Below are 26,901 nucleotides of genomic sequence, written 5' to 3'. Positions count from 1 at the left end.
TTCCCACTTCCTTTCCCTTCCAGTTACATTCATACCAGACTTTTGATTTTTTTTCTTCACAGTTATATATACATTCATATTCAAAGGCATACAGGAAGCAAACTAATAGGCATACAGGAAATGAACTAACTCTGCAGTATGGTAATATCTGTAGTAACAAGTACTATCCTGCTGTGGAATTTTTTACTCTGCAACTGAACATGTGTAGAAGTTGACATGGCGGGCTGCTGCATGGTGGGGCCTGCTGGCTAGCCCCACACTACTTCTTCTGCCCCAGGCCAGCCCCTCCGGAGCATGGTGAGCTAGGTTGGAGCAGCCCTGAGCTGGCAGGCTGACTCCCTGGGCCCCCTGCCAGCCAGGGCTGCTCCAACCCTCAATTTGCTGCAGTCCTGGGTGCACGTGTAAATGTCTGGTGGCAATAAACTCCAATAGTAGCATCAGAGTTTATTGCTTTGCCTTAAAAGCACCTGTAGATGTGCCCACAGTCTTTTAAATAAGGTTACATTTTTGTCAATATTATTTCATGCTGTGAAATATGTATATCACAACTGACTTCAATAGGAAAAGAACCAATTTCACTATTACCTGTCAAGAGATACAAAATTTAATACATGAACAAAGCAAATTACGTAAACTACAATCTTGTGAAAGGTAGTGTGCTGCTACTTTGTATATATTCCCTTCACTTCCCCATGTCTTGGTTCCATTCTAGTCAAGATGGTCAATGCACACTTTTGCAGGGAAACATAGTATCACTTTTCTCCTTCATCTATTTACTGTACCACAATTTTCCCAAGCATCCTATACAAGACAAATCAATGCAGGTGGCTGTATTGTTTCATATATAAAAAAAATCCACATCTGCTTATGTTGTCATGTCACATTAAGTTATATGAGAAAACATATGGTGACACAGTTGATGATTCCAGCTATAACACAGTAGGGATGTGACACTGGGGAATCTTGAAGATTTGTTGGCACAAAATACTGTTAAGAAACTGCTGCTCAGAATAATAATAAAGGGAAGCGGAAGGATATAACTTTAGTTTGATTATTAACTAACTGTTCAAAAAAAGGGGAATACTGTTCTGATAAGCTTGAGAATCTTAAAAGTAACTCTTTAACACAGGATATAATACTATTGTAATGATCCATTGTCCCTTCAACAATAAAGCATGTTTTAACTTGTCTGCATTTGAAACCATGTGAAAAAGGACTGCATTTCACACAAGCATTCCAACTTAATTTTTGTAGTTGATTATAATTCCAAGCCATTGCCGTCTTCCCCACCACTGTGAATTAATCTAAAAAAATCCCTTACTAATAGACCTGATCCACAACTGATTGTGGATAAAGAGGTGTGGAATGGGCACTCAGTACTTAGCTTGCTCCTTTCAAAGGCAGTTTACATCACTGCTACTAAAGTCTGCCTAAGGGCTTCAATCCTAGAGGAAGGAAAATTGATGCTGTTGAACTATTATTTCAACCTGCATCTCCTTAAAACATATTTATAGGAAGTGATTAAAATTAATTTCATCTAGCTTACAGTAACTCCTCGCATTACAAATACGCTCTTTATTGAAAATTAGATGAAAAGATCTGTGTCATGAAGGTTAATATTGATTAAATGAAGCAGAATGTGATTCAGAAGCAATATGGTCTGACCCTGAGACATGCAGCATAGTAATGAAGTGTTGCCTTCTTTGATGCATTAAGGGCACGTCTACATGTGCATGTAAGCATGACTAAATTACATGTGCATTAAGCTAATGCACATTAAGCAATTTTTGGTAAGTGTCTACATGTTCAGGGAACTGGCACTAAAGTTAGTGTACTTGGCACTGAAGTTAGTGTCTAGACCCTGCAGCCCGGCTGTGTGCCTCTAGTGGCCAGGCAGACACAGCAATAAAGTTAGTGTTGGGTCATGTCTATATATGTATTAGTACACTTTAACCGTGCCTAAATTTGATGTTGTGATTAGCCTAATTTCACCATTTTTTATGTGCATTAAACTAGGCTAATGTGCATTAACATATCTCATGTGCCCTAAAACACTCAACTTATCAATGAAGCCCCTACAAATAAAAATTTATTTTCCCTCCCAACAGCATATTCCCTTGAATACAGGGTATTTTCTTCAAAGGGAAAGCAAAAAAAGTAACATGTATGGAACCATATGATTATGGGGGGGGATTTCAACATGTCCTCATTTTTCCTAATGTTTATCTCTGTGCAAGGAAATTGGGAAAGTGGGGAGAACTGTTCCAATTCTACTGAGATGGACAATGACTTGGGAGCACAGGAAATTAGGGCTGGAAGGCACCTCGCAAGGTCACCTAGTACAGCTTCCTGCAGAATCATGCCTGACTAAACCACCCTTGCCAAATGTCTGTCTAACATACTTTTGAAACTTTTCAAGCATACAGATTCCACAACTTCTCTAGGAAGTTGGTTTCAATTCCTGACCACTACCACAATCAGAAAGTTACTCCTAATCGCTATTCCCCTGCTGAAGCTTGAGGCCACTGCTCCTGGTCCTGGCCATAGAGAAAAGCCCATCTCCATCCTCTCTCACCCTTCAGGTATTTGAAGACTATTATCAAATCCCGCCTCAGTCTTCGCCTTGCCAGGTTAAATGACCCTAGTTCTTTCAGCCTTTCCCCATAAATCTCACCTCCCAGGCTCCTAATCATTTTTGTCACCCTGCACTGGACTCTTTCCAAACTGCCCATGTCATTCTTGAAGTCTAGGACCTAAAACTGGACACAGTGCTCCAATTGCGGCTTCACCAGTGCTAAATAGAGGGGGAAAAACACTTCCTTTGATTTGCAAGTGACACTCCTATTAATACAGCCCAGAACACTGTTGGGTTTTTTTCAACAAGATTATACTGTTGGCTCATGTTCAATTTATGGTTTACATAACCTCCAGATTATGAAAGGGCAACCTTTTTATGGCAATTAAATATTAAAGAAAACTGACAGGTGCCAAAATGGATCAGTTGTGGCTTGAGATTCCAAATACAAATAAAGTTTGTCTACATATGCAGTCATAGCACATAAATGAGACTATTCACTTATGCAAGAGAAAGTATGTCAAGTTTAAAATTCTGGATGATAGAGTCCTCTCTTGGGGCTAAGGGCTAATTTCCTCTAACACAGAGAGGCAATATGTGTACCAGCACTCAAGCAATATGAAAGCCATCTTGCTGGGTGCATTTGGTGCATTCCCAGAGTACTCAAGCAGTTAACCAGGTTTTCCTTACGTTTGCAACATTTCCCAAAAGCTTTCTAATCATTTCACAATTATGCAAAGGAATATGGCAAAGCAAGTTGCAGATATTGTTACCAATACACAAAAACAAACCCGGGCAAATGTAAGGAACAAGAAGTTAAACAGTATTCCAGTGTGAGATGTAGAAGAACAAACAACCAACCTTTTTGTTTAAAACAGTGTTAAATGTGTCTACACTCTTAAAAAAGGTTGTCATCATCATTCAGGAAAGCATTTTAGCATGCACTCTCGTTCATACTCACTCAGAAAGACATGTAAGTACTAACCACCTTAAATACTTTCTCAAATAAAAACACTTCTGAATTAGGCTGGGGGCTGTTCATTTACATAAACTGCTAAACTGTTTTCCTTTTACACACTTCAATTGAAAAGTGAAGATTTTACACGAGAAGCATACCTCACCAGAGGTTTTTAAGAAACTAGTTAGATCCCAAATAGTGCCATCAAAAGTACATAGGTAGACTACTGAATACAACAGAATCACATTCATGTACCTCATGATATAATCAAAGCCTTACTTGGTACAGCAACTTTCAAACATAAGTATGGTAAGAGACTCTTACATTACCAAAAAACAAAACAAAACACACAAATAAAAATTTGGGCTGCACTTAAGTCAAGATTCATGATTTGAACATTCTTTATCCATACACAGTCAGGCATAAAATTATCCAAACTCACAAAGAAAGACTTTTGGCAGAGTAAAAGTGTACCACAGAAATAGCACTCTTATTGACAGTCATGTTTAATAATCATGTTCTGTTGTTTTACTAAGTATATAGATGGTATTAATGCACAAAGATAAAAATTCTAATTTTTAATTAGTTTACACACAATACTCATAAGTTTTTGGAAAAGCTGCATCTCTTATTATAGTGCTAGAGTATAAAGATGATTTGCTTGATCTCAGGTAATTACAGACAATAACTTAAGTTGTTAATAAGTGAATAAACACCTTTTTAATACCAAAAAAAGAAATCACAATCTACTAACAGGTATCCCCCATGTGTCTGTGGCTACTCCAACTCTGGAGAATATATTGGAGCTGTTGGTAAAACAGGCAATTGATAGGATATTGGTATGCTGACAGGTAGCTGCAATTATCTTTTTCTATTATAGAAGGCATTTGAGAATCATTTACAAGCAAAAGATGAACAGTGTTCTACTAAATCCTATTAAATCAATGCATGGACACAACAGTAGCACAGGCAAATAGACAGAAGTCTGAAAACCAATAAAGGATGATAAAAAAAAAATACTGTTTAATACAGCTACTTACATCATGGCCTATAAGTTCAGTCTGTGTGGATTTATCTGCTTGGGAAATAAGAACCTTCTGTAAATGTTGGGCTTTTTCCTGCAAAAGAAAACAACATATTGTAGGTGAGTCATGTTCTCCCTCTCTGGGCTTTTCAACTATCAACAGCCACATAATAAGTGCAAAACTCATGCACTGGCAGCTGTTTTGAAATGGAGTATCTTGGTATTATTCTCACTGGGAGATTTGTTTCCCTGCTACTGTTATCTTATGTATCAACTGAACCATTTATTAAGTGGATAGTGAGCACATAAATCGTGAGTATGCATGATTTACAAGGTTGATGAGAATATTACTGTAGTGTAATGCACAGGGCCCTTCTTCAGGATCAGATTTAGGCCTTCATGAAGAAAATATATTCGCAGATACCATAAACTTATCTGCAGGAAAAGGAGCTAGCAGCATTTTACATAGCAAAACCAACTTCCGGACAATAAGAAATTAAATATATGAACTAACGGTGGCCACAAGATTTTACACAATTTTTTTTCCCATCCAAATATACTGTTTTATCATAGCCAAAACATTTATTGGAAATGTATCAGTATATCAATCCAAATGTTCTGACAGAAAAAGTTCCTGAGATCCAGCATAAACAATTTAGTTAACAAGAGAGAAAGAGAATCAAAGAAAACCCCCAATTGCTTTGACACAGTTATGATCTGAGAAAATGTTTGAAAGGTTTTTTTGTTGGTTTTTGTTGGGGGGTTTGGCCAAATGATTAATAAAATACATTTGAAAAATCTTGAATCTTGTCACTAAATGGGATTGTTGATCTTCAGCCAACTGTAATATGGACTACAAATGTCTTGTCCCCCATGCCCCCCCCCACACTCTTCCTCCAACCCTGGAGAAGTATAAGGTAAATTACCACAATTATAGAGAATGATGAATAAAAACTAGATGGAGATTTCCATGAAGCAAAAAGGAAACATTAACTTTCTCCATTACCCCAGTCTAGTCTTTTGGATATTAGTAGTCTGTCACTATATTTCTCAATAGTGGGTGCATCTATACATGCACTTTAATATACATTAGCCTATTTTAATGTTTGAGAGCCACTCAAATTAAACCACCTGGAATGTCTCATGTATCAGCGTCACTGCACTTCAAAATGGTGGCAGGGGTGTTTATCTAAAGCTCATCAACTGTGGGAGGCTGCTGGAGCGCGGTAATTGCCACGCTCCAACAGACTTGATTAACTGAGTCTGCTCCGATGCGCTCAAATTCTAGTGCATCGGAGCAGTCTCCCTGCTTGTGCATAGGCACCCCATGCTCTTTAGTTAATGACCATTAGGACAGGCTAATGCACATTTTCCTAGTATTTCATGATGGAGGTACTAGATTTAATGCACATTAACTAAAGCAAATTAATGCATGTGTAGACATGCCCAGTTCATAATTACTCATTTTAGACCCTAAGATTCATACACTTTTTTCTCCATTGGTCCTGTAAACATTCACATGATACAAGAACTTGGGTAAATGGAATCTCAAATAAGATGAACCACAGATTATACTGAACTGAGAATATAGATCCTGAATATTTAGCCTTATCACTTAGGATGCAAGATTGGAGTTCTGTCCCTTCAAATGCGAGCATTATGTTTTAAAGCTGTCAGTATAATCTTGAATGGTGTTAAGAACTAGTTGGGCACTTCCATTAAAGATTTTTAAGCAGTATGGAAGAAGCATCAAAATACCCAATGCCACGCTGAGATAAACTGAATTGCTAGACGTAACCTAAAGTGTAAATGATTCCATGGTGCCTGTATATTTACATCATCAAAGATTCTGTCAAAAATATCTTTGTTCACATTATTTTTCACACATCCCCAAATAAGGCATATGCCTTGTTTTGGGGTAGGCAGACTAAAGAAAAAACTATATTTCTAGGAGCAGAGAAAGAGCCTAATTTTCAGCTCACTCACCTTCCCTTTCCTGCTCAGCTAAAAGTTATTGCCAATTTCACAGTGCCTGTGAAAAGGTTAAAATTGTAGCTGTTGCTGAAAACTGAACTCTGCCCTTCCCTCCTTCCCTTCATGGGGCCGGCTGGGGGACAGGGGAGGAAAAGAAGCACTAGCCTTTTATAGCACCTCCGTGTTTCTATTCTGGGCAGGACATCAGCTTCCTGCTTAGGACATACACACCAATTTTGGAAAGCAAATTTCTGGAAAAAGGATGTATATGGTATGAGAGTAAAGACAATACATCAGCACTTACATTGTTGAATAAGGACAAAGGTAATTCATTTTTTTAAACACAAACCATTTTTTCTCTTCCTTTGACGTTACAGATGAGTGAACATATTTTAAGATACCTTGTTCATGTCGTGCTCATACCCTTTTTGTGTGAGACTTGTATAAACATTTGAGCAAGCATGTTTTACTTCTCAGAAGTTTAAGAAAAGGGAATTTAAGAGTTGCGCGCACAGGCATTTGCAAGAATTAATTGTTAATTTAAAACACATTTGTCTTGGTCCTGCTTCTGTTCATACATTTAAAGGGAAAAATGGTATGATTCAATCTATCTGACCCATCACTAATAGACAGACTTACATTTTGAGTATCCATGATCAATCCTAGAGTAAAATAATATAAAACAATACTTGTTGAATAAATACAAAGGAAGAATAATGCTGAGGAAATCACAATTTGCTTTTGGAGAACTCATGAACTGAGGAAATGAAGAAAGCTCACTAAATTACCAATTATTTTGTGAATTATTCACCCAACTACCTATATACTCTGGGATCAGTCCTCAGCATAGTAGTTTAGCTGTCACTTTTAAATTAGGTATATCGGCAGCAGTGGCAGCTAAAACCTTACAAGAATGATATCTTCTCCATGCTATATACAAAGAAGTCGATTACAGCTCCATGAGTATGGGGCAAGCCACCATTATACAACTTAATATATTTCAGAAACATTTTACAGCCTCATGATCATAGAATGGGTATGGGAAATGTATGGACATACCCTAGGACAATCAAAGATGTTAATCTCTACTGTATTAGCAAAGTCACTTGAAAGTAGATATTTTGCTTTGTTGCTTTGAGTTTAAAATTTTAAGCCATCAGATAGCACCAGCCAAACAGATGATAGAATCATTGCTGTAGGGGAAACTTTCTGCATGATGCATGGAAGGTCCAGACACAACCTGCTTTGAAAATGTAGACTTAAAGCAAGAACAACTTCTTTTGCTATGTCTTATCCTAAACTTTTCTGAAATGTCAAAGCCTGGCATAGACTGAGACCAACATTTCTAGAATGTATTTAAGTATGTTTGGACAGAGGAAGGGAGAAATAGTGTCAACATATATACTTAGTGTTAAAGGGCTTGGTTCATTTGGTTTTAAAAAACATCTGTAAGTATTTGGTCTTTGTATCTCCCCAAAACATAAGGGAGGAAGCTGTGTCATTATTCAGAGCAATAGGGATGGACAGCTTAAAGGATGTTCTAGGGCTTGTAAACACGTTTTAAAAGCTTTGCAGTTTAGCTATCCATTAAGTACCTGCATGTTTTTGGAAGCATATTTTGGAAGGATGTTTCTGATGGCAACTGAAAACCACCTTCCAGTATGAAAACAAAACAAAAAAATGTCCATGTTATGTAAATCATGACTCTCTGATTTGATGATAGTATAATTTAATTCTTTCCATACAGTAAAAGCCAAACTGTGCCTTCAGCTATAGAATCACAGTGATGGTGAAGACTCAGATTAAGCAGATTTGTAAAGTACAGACCAGCGTTCCCTCTAAGCTGTGTGGTGTGCACAGTCGTGCAGGCACACACATGCTGCGCTGTCAGGCATGTATGCGCAGCTGCACACACCACACAGCTTAGAGGAAATGCTGGTACAGACACAGAGATACTAGATGTTCTTGGGTTATCAAGTCCTCTGAAGCAAGACCTTGGGAGAGAGAAACTGGGGTATGGTAAGAAAATATTGAAACAAAAAGGCCTAATAAGATTCTATAGGGAACTGGGGGTGGGGGATAATTCGCCTATAAAAGAGTTTTTGGCTATACTCATGATCTATAATTTCTTACTGAGTCTCCCACTTCGAATACTGTTATGAGCAGGAATGGAACAGGGAAATCTGCTTTAAACCCTATAGCCAAAGAAAAAGTTATGATAAATACTTAACAAAGATTTCTTGTCAAATTCTCACTTGGTTTGCTGTAAACAAGTTCATGGTTCTCTGTGCTGACCACTCGTATGTAGTGGGATCCATAAATATTTGTGATGGAGGGGTCTGCTACTGTAAACTCACAAGTTTATTGATTATCTTGGTTATTCACTGCAATATGTGACCTTAATTTCTACACTTGAACTTTAAGTTCTGATTCAGCATTTTTTTAGCTTACTGGAGCCATTTTAGTACTAGAGCTATTGTACATCCAGTAATGTAGCACTTATTGCATAACATTATATTTGCCATATCCAGATGTCAGTTTCATAAACTGATTTTATAGTAGAATACTTAATAATATTGTTGTGGACTCTTATTTTAAGCTGCATGATCATAGATTGGGCATGGCATGCGCACATGTTTGCTGTTGCCAGAAGTCATGCTGGGAACTTGATTTAAGCAAACTGGGGTTGGGGGAGGAGCAGGGAGGATCAGGAGAGATAGTGGATCCACAGGGAAAGATTAGTAGGTCTGAGGTGGGGTAGGGGGAGACGGCAGTGGTCGAAAGGGCTAATAATAGCCCTTTGAATCAGAATTGCAGGGAAGGAAAAGCACAAGCCCTATGGCTGAGGCAAGAGGCTGGGCATTCCCAGCCCCAGGGCTGCAATCTTAACGTGTACACACATTTGTTATATTGGGAAAATCCACTCCCAGTCTATCTTAGTTTGCCTCCTCAGGTGAATAAAGTTACATCAGATCAGCCATTTTTTTGCCTGATCTAACAACCCTGAATGTCTGTACAGATCAGTGCTTAGACTGACCCAACCCTAGTAGGGTTGATCTAAGTGCAATGTCTGCATGTACTCCTAATGTTTAGGGACCTACCCAAATCAAGGTAACAGATGTGTGATTTCACAGACTGATCACAGCACTGGCCACCATTTTCGCAGGCTTAGTTTCATAGTTTCTAGGGTCGGAAGGGACCTGAGTAGATCATCTAGTCTGACCCCCTGCCATGGCAGGAAAGAGTACTGGGGACAAACAACCCCAGCAAGATGTACATCTAACCTCCTCTTAAACACCCCCAGAGTAGGAGCCAGCACCACTTCTCTTGGAAGTTGGTTCCAGATCCTAGCTGCCCTGACAGTAAAGTAGCGGTTCCTGATATCTAGCCTAAATCTAACCTCTACCAGCTTGTGACCGTTATTCCTTGTCACTCCTGGCGGTGCTTGGGGGAACAGGGACTTCCCCAATGCCTGCTGGTCCCCCCATCTAGTTTGTAACAGGCCACTAGATCCCCCCTCAGCCTTCTCTTATTGCAGCATTGCTGATTGGCCAAGAGGGCTGCCTTTCACATGGCCCTACTGCTCGCTGCTGACTGCCAGAGAGGGCTGCCCTTTATGCAGCCCCACCCTTTTCCACCAATCAGCACCTAGGGGTGGGGCTGCATGAAGGGCAGCCCTCCCTGGCAATCAGTGCTGGAGGGAGCAGCCACCATCTTGACTTCTCCTCTTCAGGCTGGTGGCTTCCTCCCCCTAAGGCTGAGAGGCCAAGGCCACAACAGCATTTTATTTTTCATATGTTTTTTTCCGTGGAAGTTCCATGCAAAATTGTGGAAACTGCCATTTTTCACAGTGTTTGCGGAAACTGCTGTTTATTGCGGCTTCCGCAAAAATCATGAAATCACTATTTGAGTAGGTCTCTATTAATATTTGTTCCAGTTGCCTCCTATTTTGAATTAAAATAAATGAAACTACAGATTTTCATCAGAAATGCACAAAGTTGGGGAAGAACTGTAAATGATACTTCTATTTGCTTCATCCTCAGCCCCAGCAGTGCTGCAACAATTTGTGGTTCCTATCCAGGATTTATTCATTCATTCATTCATTCATTCAGTGAGGTCACCTGTATTTTAATAACTACATGTTTTGCAGGGAAGATCTCTTACTGCATCAGTTCTTGCTGTTAAAATTACTGGAATCACAAATGAAAATAACTCATTAACCCTAGCAGAAACCATCAAAACAGGATCACTGAAGCAAGTATCTCCAGAAGAGAAAAATCACCATTTAGGTGCATGAAGAAGAACATAATTAATCTAATTTATGACAACCCCCTCCCGTATAATTATAAATATTTCAAATCTTTTGGCACGATACTAATTCGCTGAAAAAACCAATGGCATTATTTATATTCATTAAAAGATTTCCTCAACCAAGAATTCCCAGGCATTTCTGCAGGTGCAGCATTAGGGAGATGGTAGGAATCAAGGCAATAACAGTAAAGAGAATTGAAAAAATAGCATAAGTGTCTTTAGCAACTTAAGCTGAAAAAAACAAATACATTTAGAGAAAAATATGAGCACAGAGAAAGGAGGAGTATCAGCAACATATACTGGTATAATTCAAAATGTAAGTTTACTGACAAATGAAAAAAGATTTCTAAAAACACATGCATACGCATACAAAACGGGATGAGAAAGATGAGATTAGCCAGGGGAAAAGCCCAAGCTGTAGCTTATCTAAGGCATCAAAATATCTGCTGATCCTCTATGATATAAAAGCCAAAACACAAATACAAAATAGTTTAGTCAGTGAAGATTGAGTTGCACGCTATCAAGAGCCAGGGGTCTGCCTGGGGTATTTCCTGGTTCCTTACTTAATACCTTTAATACCAAGAAACAGAGTATGTCAGGTCTTTGTATGAAGAGTTCAGAACAACCAGAAATGAGGCATGGGAAATTTCCTACAGAAGGAAGACATTTTTCAGGAGGGAAAAAATTTAAAACAATTTCTCCCATCAAAAACAGATTCACAGGCATCATTCCTACTGATTTTTTCATTTAGTTCATTTGGTGATGTAAATTTATATCAATGAATGGATGAGTGGTTTTCATCACCACTTCAAGAAATGCAGTCAATAGGATTATAAAAGTACTCAAGTCTGAGAGAGATATGGGGCACAGATGAACTTCAAGGAAAAGTCAAGGTAATAGTGCACCAGGAGAAATACTTTGAAATAACAGTGGGAAGTTTATTGGGAGTCAATGGAACTGTCAGCTGCACTTGTTCATCCTCCATCCAAGTTGTCTTACCAGACCCCTCATTGTGATCCCATTCCTTTTGGAGGTTGGTCTAGAAATGGCAGTTTGCCAGCTCCGGACAGCACTACTGCAGGTCATTCTACCTGTAGCTGAACTAAATAGGCATGATGAAGCTGCCATTTACTTTACCTTTCTCTACATTCTAACCAAAATTTGCTACCCATCGCTGAGGCACTTATGCTGATGCATGCAATTTAAGATTAGGGGAAAGATATTCTTGGTAAGAAATCATAATCAGAAAAATAAATTTGAAGTACATCAGGTTGAGTCCAACTCTTGGGGACTACTGTTTGTTTAAACCTACAAAACCTACAAAACTGTTTAAAACTACAAAACTAGATAGCAATGATATACATTGTAAAGGAGGAAAAACAATGTCCAGCCTCTACCACTTTAAATTAAAAGTCAGAATGAGAAACCAACCTCGTCACTCACATCACATGCCTCATGATCCTAATTCTAGAAGATACAAGACTGAACTCTATTGCTTTTAAGACTGTCTGCCAGCAGAAAATAAGAGTGAGACTTACATAGGCAGCAGAAAGAAGTGCTCTTCTGGTACAGGAAGAGTACATCTGGGTCTCACTATCACAAAGTTCAAGGACAAAGGCTGAGATATGGAAACTGTAAAAGTAATGGCAGTTTCCGTAGCAGTAGTAAAACCTACCCCCAGATTGATGGTTATTACAGCTGGATAGAAACAAGTATCTTGGCAGATGAGCCAAGGTGTCTTGCTGTGGCTCCAGGGACGTAGATTTGAGCCTCAGAGGGTGCAGCTACATATGAAAGTAAGGTGAAGCAATAAACATCAGAGCTGTTTGAGCAAGACTAAACTGCTCCCAGGTGCAGCATCTATATGTGTGTTCAGGACAGCAGCAGTTTGAGCTGGAGCAGAGGAGGCCTGAACTTGCATGGTGCACGGAGAGTCGTCCCCAGGCTCCAGGCGATGGTGTCAGGTGGTGGTGGGGCTGGCTGGGGCACACAGGCGCTGAACATGTGGAACTGTGTGGTGAGGCAGCAGCCATCCTGGCCCCCACCTACACATGTGCTTCAATGCAGTTCATTACTCTACCGTAATATAGTACTAGTCACAGCAGTACTGGTACAGTTGTGGTACTGCCCTGTACTGTTCCCAACGGTATTATCTTACAGCAGAGTTAATTAGTTTACTACACCCTAATACCAGAGCATGTGTAGACAGTGACACTTTACTATGGAGCTAATTAGTCTACTCTTCAGTAAGGTGCATGTGTACATGCACCCAGAGTAGACTCACATTGAAAACTATCTCGAGTCAACTCGCGTGTAAATGGGTGTATGTCCATTTGAGGTGGGAAGCAAATATGGGCAGATCTAGGATTTTGAAAGAGGGGGAGGACTGATGGTGTGGCACACCAATATTATTCAGTTTGAGATTGAAGCAAAACCAGTATAATTTTATTGGACTGTGCATTATTTTGTTATATATTAAGTATAAAACTATACAACTATGCAGCTGGTCCAAAAACTATATCACAAAAAATCCTTGCCTCAAGAACAGTTAAGTAACAACATGGCTGAGTAAGGTCCATAAGCTGTGGGACTGCAGCACATATAGCAGAAGCATAGTGAAGGATGCTATACAGACACATGGCTCTTAGAATAAGAAGTCTTGAAGTGAGCCTTTAAAGACAAGCCAGGGGTTTCACTACTACTGCTCTTTGTACTGCTGCAGGGGGGTGGTGGAGTTGGTCATGCCTATGGAACAGCTGCATTCTGAAGAGCATGGGTCAGAACAAAGTGATGCTTAACCCATTCCCTGCTGGGCAGCTCACTCCCTTATTGCAGCAGAGCCTTGTTAACAACACGGGCTGCATCCACATGAGCATGGGCTGTTTTTCCCCAGGGACAAGAAGCAGCAGAAAAACATCCTTGGTGGATGTCTGTGCCACACACCTTCTGGCACATAGTAGGTTACTCTGGGTGGAGTAGAGGAGGCTGACGCAAGCAACTGTGCTGGCCCCAAAAGACTTACTGGGGGTCCTGGGGGCCTTGGCGACCTGCACCTATGACAGTCCTCCTGCTTGAAACCCAGCTGGCAGCTGGAGTGTGGCTCTGGCTAGCCATGCTCTGGTTTTGGGCAGCACATGCTGTCCTTGTGTGTGCTGCTGTATTTTTATGTTTTTGTCTCCCAGGGTCAACTCCCCCCGCCCCATGTGGCTACCTTGTGTCAAAGATCAAAGTCTTTGATTTCAGATGCCGATGGCAAAAGGTCAGATGGCAAAAGGTCAGAGGCTAACACAACAAACTCTGTAAATGTAATTTATCCCTCTGTATTAACAGTGCTGCATATACACACCCCTGTCTGTGCCTCATTTCAAATCACTTGAATTCCCACACAAGAGAGAGACACTAACCTTGAACAAATTGCAGCTTGGTACCGTGACGTCAAAAAAATATATCGGTACCCATGGTGACCAGATAAAAATGAAACTACTTTAGTGAAGTTGTAAAATTAAATAATATACTATGCGTGCCATCCTGTGACCAAACAGGACCAGTACCACCCAAGTAAAAATAACCCCCCTTTTTCTGAAACCTGAGCAAACAAAGACAGAACAAGTGCCAACTCGTTAATTATTCATGCCTGGCATATAGTAATTGGTCACCTTTGCCAAGTATAACTTTGAAAGATCTTCCGCCCAAAGCAGAGAACTGTGTATACACTCAAGAAGAACAGATCGTGCACAAATATTATCTCGCCGCCTATGTATCTTTCTGGCCTATCCCTGTCTTGCCAGCCCGTCTATCTCTCTATCTTTGTCGTTATCTTTCTTATCAAGAGCTCTCGGTAATCTGCAGACTGCAACGGCTAGTGTGAATCGCTCGGAATCTGTAACAAGCAACTTTCTTACCCACCCTGTAAATGCTGGGTAACATGATATCTGCATGCTGTAACTGAATAAATCAACTCCTCTGCCTACACTGCATCACATCAGTAGTGTAAGTAAAATAAACTTTCTATGTAACCAATACGCTGTGTTTAAATCATCTGACTCCTGCTCACCGTTATCACCCACCTGCCCGGTTATAAATCCCCCTCCTCGCGCCAAGACGGCCGTGCCGACCCAGGCTCGCAGGTCGAGGGTGCACCGGCATTAGGGGCATGACATGGCGTCATGAACAGGATCCAGGGGAGGTGGAATGGAGTCAGAGTTAATACATCACTGCCCGTGGTGTACTGGAGACCGTGATTGTGCAAACTCAAATGATCTATGGGCACACATTATTTACCACCAAGCAAATGGTCTCATTAACCCATTGATCACCTGGTATGTGTCTCTTATCGGAGAAAAAAGGGGCAAGGCATGGGCTGCATCCGCCAAGTACAGGAAGGGGGAGAGGGCACCCCACCCGGCAAGTTTAACTGCCCCAACTTGCCACCCAATTCACGCGGGCACGAACTGCTGACGCAGCTCTGCGAAGCCCTAGAATCAGAGAGCCGTACAGTGACAAAGTGGACTGGTCCCAAATGGGACAAAGGAAAGATGATTAATGTTTTGTTCCGTACTGTGTCTATCTTGCTGTGTGAGATCGCGAATTCTGATACACAGCTGGGTACAGCTAGCAAGACTGCTGAGGATCTGGCAGTAAAGTGCAGCGCTCCACCAGCACCCCAAGATGGCACTGAACAAAAACAGGAGTTAGAACAAAAAGATGCCGGTACACAAATGGAGAAGCCACCGCCCGTAAATGGCACTGACGACAAGCCACGCCCAGAAATTGGAACTGAGCCAAAGGGGAGACTATACTCAAGCCTAGAGAGACTGACGGCAAAAAACGAGATGTCACCGAACAAGGCCACACCCACCTCATGGCCGGGCTATCCTCCTGCCACTGCCCCACTAACGAAGAACAATCTGATGTCACCAGACATAGTCACGCCCACTCCATGGCCGGACCATGCTCCGCCTCCAAACACTCCGCCGCCACCATACCTAGAAGGGCTCGATGATGTGCTGCTAACGAAAACGAAAGTAAAGCTGGCGAAAAAGAGCTGATGAGTTCAGCCTTACCCATCACCGTATGCAAGCGTACTCAGGCGGATGGTGTCACAGAAACTACCACCACCACTCGTCCCAGGACTCAGATGGAAATAAGTGAGCTCCGCAAAGAGATGGAAATTCAACCCGACGAAACTCCTATAGTTTGGCTAGGCTGCCTCGTGGTAGCAGCCGGACACGAAACTCTTGATTCAGACAAAGCCATGCAACCCGTTCAGAACACGGCCTGGAGCCGAGGGCTAGTTACCAATCCAGCCTCCGTGACGAGAAATGGACATTGGCCAATACCATTACCGGCCTTGGTAGTAGAAGTTCTCATGCAGAAATCACACATCTGGCATGAGGGCAGCCCCAACCAACCTAATGCCATCCAGTTGCTCCATGCCATAATGGGAGTTTCTTACGCCATGTGGAACCCAAATCTACACCCTTTGAATCTGACACAAGTGCAGCAGGGTGCAGCATGGCCGCAACATTATCTACATAACCCAGGTTGAGTTCCCTGCCTCCAAGAAGCCATCGAAGCTGCAACTGACATATATGGAGGTCCACAAGGACTTACTGCAAAATTGGTCCTTAACCCGAGTGTGAATGGAGCATCGGCAAACCTCTTGGGCCTAATATCCCACCTGCAATCAGCAATGGCGAGCTACCCTCCTAAAGCCCACGCTGCAGCCTACCCAATTCAAGCACCACCTGGAGGGACCAGTCATCACCGCCTCAAAGATCAGTAGAAGAGAGGGCCATGTTCAGATTCTTGTTGAACCACACGAAACTCAACAAAGCACAACTATGGGCACTAGGAGATGAAGGACAGAACCTCCTTGCAGAACAACTGGGCTTCAAATGCAACAGGCAGCCAAAAAATGAGTAGTCGCCATCGGCAGGTCTGACGGCGCAATCCAAGAAGCTGCTACAGATGATCCTCGCCCTTACACCGAGCTCACCCTCATCGATCCAATGAACCCTCTCAGACAAGTATGTGTCTCATTCCTACTCGACACAGGAGCCCAAGTCAGCATGATTATCACTGATGAACCCCATCAGGTGACGAAGAAAGTCATCATGGTACAAGGCCTGAATGCCGTAAAGCCCACACCTGTAATTGGATTTTTGGTAAAGGGTTATCGAAAAGTGCTAACAGGTGTTCTAGGGGGCATCAATCTCCTAGGCGTCCCTGCAATCCGTGCATTAAAGCTCAAAGAACAAGTGTTGCAAGCTCTTCCACTTGCCATGTCACCAGACAACTGTCATCGTCCACCTTTGTATAACACAACTGCTTGGCGATACCGACCCATCCTGACTAAAGCATCGTTGCAAGCCTCTCTTCAAACCCTGCTATCCCACTTGGAGCAAAAAGGTCGCATCACGCCTGTTTCTGAAAGTATTTACTTATCAGCCAGATGGGGCCTGGACGCCCAGATGAAGCCCGGCTCGTCGTTGACTACCGCATGGCGAACAAACATTGTGCATCCATCATCCAGCCAAATATTTCAGACCTTCCTCAACAACTGTGCAACATAGCCTAGTACCAAAGTCAGCCTTGGGTAAGAGTAACCATCGACATGGAAGATCAAAGATCAAAGATGTCGACAGCTCCACAGAACCTCCACACCTTTTAGGGCACCTCAACTGGTTATCTAGGTGCGCCGAACAAAAAGTTACATGAGTTACATATTGTTTCTAGATACTGCTGTTTCTTGTTTTCTTTTGCAGGTAAACACCATGGGGTTTGTCATAACCCTCATCTTATGCTGTACCATATACTTTGCCTCGTGCATGATTCAACAGAACTCGTTTTTGACTCTGTTAGCTGTTTCCACTACCGAATACCACAACTTCGAGGACACCGGAAACGCAACAGTAGACTACTGACTCTATTTCCCAAGACTCATGGCAACAATGGACACCGGCATCGTCACTCATCTTAGTCGACCACAGTCTAGTATTTTCATATTTTACTATTTTAACCTCTTATGTTATAACCTCCCTTTAGCGGATGTCTTAGAATTACTTTTTACTATCAACAGTACTGTATATATACCTACATCTAAATGGCCACATGTTTATATGAAAAGTTGAAAGTTTTGTTACTTGTATGATGGAATACAGTAAAGTCTGAATTGTTTATCTATATAACTATGACCGTGTGGCCGCGACACCTTGTAGTGCAGGGAACACCTGAATGTTCAGTGTGTGGCACCAGAGATGGGCCTGTGGTGCCACATACTACATGGCTGTGCTTGTCTGGACACAGCTATGGAGGGCAATGAGGAGGAGAGGTGGGATATTCCCCACATGCCCTAACTCCAGGAAGTTGGGTTTAAGGCTTCATACCATTTAACCCATTCCCTGTTGGCTGTGGTGCCAGCAATTTGCTCCTTCATTGAAGTAGCTGTGTTTGTCAGGTTGAGAGAAGAAGGAATAGGACTTTCCCTCAGAGAAGCAAGTGCCCTGGACTCTGGGAACCTTGGCTTTGGTGCAAGCAGCTTGCCACATGGAGGGGAAGGGAGAAGAGAGAATAGGACTTTCCCCAGGTACAGTGCAGTGCCCTGGCTCCCAGCAGACTGTCTTAGGGCTTACCCTGCTTACCCCATTCCTACTGGCTGCAAGCAGGCTTCCTGGCCTTGAGAGGACAGAAAACATGGGATAGGACTTTGCTAACCCACCTCAGCTCCCAGGAACCCAGTCCACACCACTTACCCATTCCCTGCTGACTCTGGTAAATGTGCTTCTTCATCGTAACAGTTGCGCTGGTAAGGTGGCAGGGAGGGGAAGTGGAGACAGAACTTTTCCTGGAGCAACATGTGCTAAGGAGCTCAGCTATGCCCATGCCCTGCTGCCTTCGGTGCAGGCAGTTTGTCAACCACTGCCTTACAGGCTATAATATATTCATGTTCTTTGCTGCTGATTGTTTTTTAATGTTCAAAGCTATAATATCCAAGAAAGTGGCATAAAACTAAAGAATCTGGTATCTCATCAGAAGGCCCGATTTACCAGTGGGCACATCTACACCAGATATTAGTAGAACTAATTCTACTGTGCAGTAGTGTGTCACAGTGAAAGCCATGCTAATGCACAGCAGAATTAGTCTACTGCGCATTAGCATCACATAAAAAAAAGGTGTTGGCACTACTGCACAGTAACACCGATTATGGCACATTTAGTACCTGTTACTACTTAATGTGCCATAATTATGGTGCAACACTGCACATATAGATGTGCCCAGTGTCCTACAAGTAAGTATCTCATAAATAGCAGCTGCTCCAAAATATGCCATGGTTTCTCTTGGTATTTTTATGCATGCTTAAAGATACTACCTGAATCTGATTTTATGCAGGAGTTCTTATACGCCTATATTAAATGTTAAGTATTCTATTTTTGGTGTCTTTTTCAAAATTGTATTATACTCCTCCTATTTGCCTTCCCCTCCCTCACAGATGCTATAAATAGGTGCTTTAAATATGTATATAAAGACGTGGAACAAGTCAGAAATTGATTACAGCTTTAAAGAATAAATGGTAGTTTTGAATCTTATTAGACCCAATTGTCATATAATTATGGATTGTAAAACAAAAAAACCCAACAGTTTAAGTCTATACCTAACAGTTTAAGTCATATAAAACTTAAAGCGTATCAGAAACAGATAATTCTATACAAATTGAGCCAAATATGGAAGAAGCATGTTTGGCTTTTATATTTTTCTTGTTTTGTAGTATCTTGCCTAATGCTGTCACATTTCTTCTTGATTAAGCATACTGTAGTATGAATTCAACAAGACAGAACATAGAAGCAACTTCAGTAGTATTTGGAGGTATTGATTTTGAATGGATAAAAATGCTCAATGTCTCATGTATGAGACTTATGAGAGACATATGAAACTGTTATGGCAAAGTTATTACAGCTATTAGAATAAAAAGTATCTTTTTTCATAAAAGTGCCAATATATTAATTCATGATCTTCTTAGGACTCGGGTATTTGTCTACATATCCCAACTCCTGTAAAATATAGGGTTGGCTCATTCATCAATCAGAAATGAAAAAAATGAAGCCATTTTGGTGACTTTGGCTGTGAGCATCTTGAAGCTGTTTTTCTATAAGCTCTCTCATATCATCTAATTTCCTGTCAATGACAGCACTGTGGCCACTTGCCTCATTTTTCAAATTGAACTGTCCAAACCCAGAATGCTTAGAAGCTAGATTGCCTCATGCATTCATATTAATCAAACAGAAGAAAAACTGAAATGCTTTAACTGTTTTGGATGCTTCAGAAGTACTCTAGCCAGCACAGCGGCAGCTTGTCTCGCTAAGCAATCTAGTGGTGCTTTGTCTAGTTCATGACATATCAAATAACTTATTTTATCAGAGCATTTCTCTCTACCTCTCTCTTTACTTGTCCACAGCTGGATTAAACTTATTCTTAGTTAAGACAAAAAATATTTGCACGCTCTAGTTTGAATTTTCACTCCTAAATCTCTTTATATTCGGAACATCTTCCTTCTTTCCATGGACTAAATAACTTACCGTAATGCCTTCTAAAGACATATCTGTTCAGTTTTGGGTTTGGCTCAGCAGGCACCCAAACAACCACCTGAGAAAACCAGCCGCACTTCAGCCAGATTTACAGTTGACATGTAAACTTGCTACAGGCCTTTGCCCAGCTTTTAGTGACAACCAGAGTCACATAGGACACTGGAGAAAAATCTTATCTCCAAAAGGTTCTCAACAACATAAATCCTTTCAAGTGTAATGCAATTCCCCCAGATGATAACACAAAACAACCTGCTTTTCAATACATTTTTAGCTACATTAAAAACAGATATCAAGATACAGAACTCTCTTCAGACTAAGAACCTCCACAGAACTTCCACTTTCTATCATGGTTTGGGAATGAAAGCTTAGTATGTATACTCATCACTGGCCATCCCTCACAGTTGAGCATGATTCTTTTTCGTGGTTGTCTTATCTGTCCAAAGATAGCTGATGAGGTCTATCCAAGAGACTCTGTTGCAGCTCAGGCACATGTTTCTGTGTGGTTTGGGAGGCTCTGGGTTCCTGATTTCATCCACAATCCACTGTTTCTGCCACTCCCACTTTTCCATCTCCTGTTGTCATTGACATAAAGTTCCTGAAGACTCTTCTTCCATTTGGGACAGTCCTGGGTGACAGTCTCCCACAAATTTCTTTCCCTGCAGGGTTGTACGACCAAGGAGGATGCACCTCAAGATGAGCCCTCCACAGCTAAGTGGCAGACGGTCACCTCCTGTGCCAGGGCTGCTCGAGACACGGCAGCACCAGTTCGGCTGGAGAACAGGTACGAAGCTCTGGCAGCCCTGGAGGAGGAGGAAGGAGAGGACGAAACCAGGGAGGATGCAACTCCACGTTCTGTGCAAGCTGAAGGAGGCAAGAAGGCCAGGAGGAAGAAGCGTCGCGTGATCATCATTGGTGACTCCATCCTGAGAGGTACAAAGGGCCCCATCTGTCGCTGGGACCCCTCGGCACGCACGTTATACTGCCTACCTGGAGTAAGGATTCAGGACGTGAAAGGGATGCTCCAGACCGTCATCCAGCCCACCGATTATTACCCCATGGTCCTAGTCCATGTGGGCACTAACGATGCAGCCAGGAGGAGCCCTGATCACCTGATGGAGGACTACTACACTCTGGGGTGCATGCTGAAGGAGATGGGCGCACAGGTGGTTTTCTCTTCTATCCTGCCAGTGAGTGGATGAGGCAGACGGCGTGAAACGTGCATCGCGGAGACCAACTGGTGGCTACAGGAATGGTGCTTCGAGGAGGGCTTTGGCTTCCTCAGCCACGACCGGCACATCACAACGAGAGACATGCTGGGATGGGACGGGCTCCACCTTTCCCCTAAAGGTGAGCGTGTGTTCTCTTCTAGGTTAGTGGACCTCCTCCGGTGGACTTTAAACTAGGATCGTTGGGGGAAGGGGAAGATGAGGGCGGAGGAAACATCAGACTACCAGACCAAACAGCACCCACAACTACAGCCCAGCCCAGCCCAACGAGCAAAGCAAACAAACAGGTAAGAGAGAGGGGCCAGGGTAATGCTGGGACTAGGGGGTCAGTACACACACCCACAGGAGGGCTCAAATGCCTCTACACAAACGCTCGTAGTATGGGCAACAAGCAGGAGGAACTCACCCTCCTGCTGGCTGACACCAGCCCGGATATAGTGGGGATTACAGAAATGTGGTGGGATGAAACGCATGATTGGGCGATCAATGTCAAGGGCTATAGGCTGTACAGCAGGGACAGGATAGGAAAGAGAGGTGCGGGGGTGGTGCTCTATTTTAAGGCAGAATACACATCCTTGTTAATTAGCAAGGAGTCAGGGGAGGGGCACTCTGAAGTGCTTTGGGTTAGAGTACAAGGCAGTCGAGGGGAAAGGGACTTAACGGTGGGAGTCTACTACAGACCTCCCAACCAGGGAGAAGAGCTTGACCAGGAATTCTTGGGTCAGCTCACAGAGGTAGTGAAGGCTAAGGATGTGGTAGTCAGGGGGGACCTGAACTTCCCGGACATCTGCTGGGAAGAAGAGTCAGCCAGGTCTGAACGCTCGCGTAGGTTCTTGGCCAGAGTGCAGGACCTCCATCTAACCCAGGAGGTGCACAGGCCCACCAGGGGGAATGCCTTGTTGGACCTAGTGCTGGCTATGGGTGATGACCTGGTGAGGGGGCTGAGGGTGCTTGACCACCTGGGTGACAGCGATCATCGCCTGCTGGAATTCACCATCCAGCGCAAGGTGGCAAAGGCATGCAGTAAGGCAGCGGCCCTAGATTTTAGGAGGGCAGACTTCAACGAGCTAAGGAGGATAGTTGGAGAAGCGCTGAGGTCCCGGAGGGGAGGAGAGCCAGGTGTCCAAGGAGAGTGGTTGCTCCTTAAGAAGACGATCCTCCAAGCCCAAAGGAAGGTAATCCCAATGAAGATCAAAGGGAGCAGGAGAGCACACAAGCCTCCGTGGCTCACCAAAAGCATCTGGGAATGTCTCCTTGCTAAAAAGGAGGCTTACACCCAATGGAAAGAAGGGGTCATCACCAGGGAGGACTATTCTGTAGTTGCTCGGAGATGTAGGGGGGTAGTTAGAAAGGCCAAGGCAGAGATGGAACTGGGGCTAGCTTCCCAGATTAAGGACAATAAGAAGTCCTTTTTCAAATATGTAGGGGGTAAAAAGAAGGTCCCGGGTAATGTGGTACCCTTGCAGGATGCCATGGGAAACTTGGTTGTCACACCAGATGGCAAAGCTAACATGTTTAATGATTTCTTTGCCTCCGTCTTCCTAAGTAGGGACCAGAACAGCCACCTCCCTGCTGGGCCCCCCTCGGGCCCCGGGGGAGGAACACCTGGGCCACGGGTTAGCGAGGATTTAGTTAGGGAGCTTCTGGAGGGGTTGGACGTATTCAAGTCAGCCGGCCCGGATGATCTCCACCCTAGAGTTCTAAAGGAACTGGCCGAGGTCATTGCAAGTCCCCTGGCACAACTTTACGAGCACTCGTGGTGCTCTGGTGAGGTACCAGAGGACTGGAAGGGGGCCAACGTGTTCCCCATCTTCAAAAAAGGGAGGAAAGAGGACCCGGAAAACTATAGGCCGGTTAGTCTTACCTCGATCCTAGGCAAGCTGTTCGAGAAAATTATGCTGGCACACATCCACGAGGGGCCAGCAGGGGACTGCATGCTTAGGGGCAACCAACACGGGTTCATCAGTGGCAGGTCCTGTCAGACCAACCTGGTGGCCTTTTACGATCAGATCACCAGATCATTAGATGCAGGGGTAGCAGTGGATATAATCTTCCTGGACTTCTGGTAGGCTTTTGACACTGTCTCTCACCCCGTTCTCATTAAGAAACTGGGGGGACTGTCGACACCCACATAGTCAAATGGGTCACCAGCTGGCTGGTGGGCCGCACCCAGAGGGTGGTAGTGGATGGGTCCTTCTCAACCTGGAAGGACGTGGGCAGTGGGGTTCCGCAGGGCTCGGTCCTCGGGCCCGCACTGTTCAACATCTTCATCAGTGATTTGGATGAGGGGGTAAAAAGCACTCTGTTCAAATTTGCTGATGACACTAAGACGTGGGGGGACGTGGGCACATTGGAAGGATGCAACAGGCTACAATCAGACCTAGACAGGTTACAAGGGTGGGCGGACGAGAATAGGATGAGTTTCAACACAGACAAGTGCAAGGTGATGCACCTTGGGAGGAACAACTGGCACCATACCTACAGGTTAGGGAACTCCCCTCTTGTCAGCATGGAGGCGGAAAGGGATTTGGGGGTCATCATTGACTCCAAGATGAACATGGGCCAGCAGTGTGGAGAGGCAGTTAGGAAGGCCAACCGCACCTTGGCATGCGTCCACAGATGCATCTCGAGCAGGTCCAAAGAGGTGATCCTCCCCCTCTATGCGGCACTAGTCAGGCTGCAGCTGGAGTACTGCATCCAGTTCTGGGTGCCACATGGAGAGGGTCCAGAGGAGGGCCACTCGTATGATCAGGGGACAACAGGGCAGGAGAGGTTATGAGACCTGAACCTGTTCAGCCTCCAAAAGAGAAGGCTGAGGGGGGATCTTGTGTCCTGTTATAAACTAGTCAGGGGGGATCAGCAGGCATTGGGGGAGTCACTGTTCCCCCGAGCACCACCAGGAGTGACCAGGAATAACGGTCACAAGCTGGCAGAGGGTAGGCTTAGGTTAGATATCAGGAGGCGCTACTTCACAGTCAGGGCGGCTAGCATCTGGAACCAGCCTCCAAGAGAAGTGGTGCTGGCTTCTACCCTGGGGGTGTTTAAGAGGAGGTTAGATGAACATCTTGCTGGGGTCATTTGACCCGAGTACTCTTTCCTGCCATGGCAGGGGGTTGGACTAGATGATCTGCTCAGGTCCCTTCCGATCCTAGAAACTATGAAACTATGAATTGATGTTGATGTGGCATTTTTTCAATTTTGCTTTCGGACATCCTTGACACGCTTTCTCTGCCCTCCTCATGAGCTGATTAAGCTGGGAGAAAAAAAACTTACTTCAGGAATCTGAAGCCAGACATCTGGATGACATGGCTTGCTTGCAAGAAGACACTAACATTGGCATATCTATCTTGAATGGATTCAAAGGATCTTCTGCAGGCAGCATTGATGGTACTTCTCCGGTGGTTTGAAATGCCTCCTGTACATTGTCCTCAGCTCTGTACAGTAAAGTGGGGTTCACAACTGCTTGATAAACAATAAGCTTGGTTTTGGATCTGATGTCAATCTTTGAACACCCATGTCTTTAGGCTTCATCCATAGGCTTCATTTGCACATTTAAGGCGATTTTGGATTTCCTCAATGATGCCAGCTTTCTGCGAGAGATGGCTTCTGAGGTACAGGAAATCAATGTTCTCCAGAGTTTCACTTTGAATCTAAATTACTGGAGCTAGGGACTGTTCATCAGAGCTTGTTAATAGAGGACTTTAGTCTCCTGAATGTTAAGTGTCAGTTTCATTTTCTTGTATGCCTCAATAAAGATGTCAACAATTGCCTGAACCACCTCTTTCCACTTGCTGAAGAGCCGCTCCCAGAATCTCATTATGGGTTTAGGGCATTAAGAGACACAACTGACATGATTTTCACTGCTCACCAGCTGCAGGAAAAGTGTTGGAAACAACATAAACCTCTGTACATGGTCTTCTTTGACCTCATGAAAGCCTTTGACTGTCAACTGAGAAGTACCGTGGAGGATCCTTCTAAAATATGGATGCCCACCAAAATTCATCACCATTCTTCACCTGCCCCATAATGGTACGTGACTAGTGGTTCTCAATAATCTATCACTGTTCCCTTTGAGATTAAGATGGGAGTTAAGCAAGCCTACATCATTGCTCCAACACAATATTCCTTACCACATTGCTACATCTTACCACCAACAAGTTTCCAGTTAGACTGGAGCTAAACTACTGAGTGGATGATAAACCATTTAATCTCAGCCAACTCTGAGCCAAAACCAAGACCATCCCAAGCTCAATCATCAAGCTCCAGTACACTTAAGATGCTGTAGTGTATGCTTACTCATAAGCAGAATATATATACTAAGGTGTTAGGTAAAAGGGTCAGATAAAGTCTCATTATGTTAAAAATGCAAATGGAAATGGCTATTTGGCATAAAATGGATCTTTACTGTGTCTCCAGGATTAAAATCTTTATGAAAATCTGGCCCCATATAAATTTTGATTTTTTTATCATTGTTCTTGACTGCAAATTTTGCTACTGTAGCCACAGGTCCCACTTCTGTTACATTCTCACAAGCTTAGGTACTCTGTAGAACAGAGGTCTGCTACAGAGACAAGCCAAACTCAAGTGGTAAAACTCTGCATTAGTACTGAGGGTATTTACTGCTGAGTCACACTGGCAAGTGAATCCAATTGCCTCCAGCTACGCTATACCAGGCGTGAGAAGATCTGTTTGGGGGAGATCTTAACAAGAAAATTTACACTGAGGTTTATGTCTGTTATTGCTTTCTAGTTAACTACATATAACAAAGTCTGTGGAGTGGAGAGGAGTTTGAATAGCAATTCAGGGTTTGTATGTTTTGCAGTCTTTAGTCCTTGCTTTATGGAATCCCTAAAGTCTCAAAAGTATTAGTGCTGCTTTTTGTGAATTTAGAGGGGTTTGTGTTACATGGCTACTTTGGAGACTCAGTTGCTTTGAACATTTTGAATTAAATACAGAACATAGAACTAGAAATCAGAAAACAATGCTATAAGAAGCTTGAAACTGATAACAAAATGCACAGACAAGTTACATTACTTGTTTGTCTCATTTCCCTCCCTAAGACTTCTGTAATAAAAAAGCTAATGACCTTTTCTTTTTTAGTAGCGTGCTTTTTGTTTTTTATACAAACTATAATATGAAAAAATTGCAGAGGCACAACTAGGAGAGACTAGAGGAAGAAAAGCCAATTTCCATGCAGTTTGTGCTAGATGCTTTTTACAACTATTTTGCTACCAAATTGCTTTCTCATA

The 26,901-nt window shown here is 43.0% G+C and overlaps 1 protein-coding gene across 3 annotated transcripts in view; it reads right to left on the bottom strand.

Annotated features, from left to right (window-relative positions):
* CCSER1 (coiled-coil serine rich protein 1) overlaps positions 1–26,901 on the bottom strand; it is a 1,425,236-nt gene that overhangs the window by 543,492 nt on the left and 854,843 nt on the right. For all 3 annotated transcript variants that reach the window (XM_090037073.1, XM_090037075.1, XM_090037076.1), the window contains one exon: positions 4,574–4,651. In XM_090037073.1, coding sequence (XP_089893199.1) covers positions 4,574–4,651 — 78 coding nt within the window. The remainder of the gene's footprint in view (positions 1–4,573; positions 4,652–26,901) is intronic.

This window comes from Crocodylus siamensis, chromosome 2, assembly GCF_052110815.1.
Source record: "Crocodylus siamensis isolate JL-2025a chromosome 2, ASM5211081v1, whole genome shotgun sequence".
NCBI classification, from domain to species: domain Eukaryota; kingdom Metazoa; phylum Chordata; order Crocodylia; family Crocodylidae; genus Crocodylus; species Crocodylus siamensis.
This window is presented reverse-complemented; position numbering and strand designations above follow the sequence as displayed.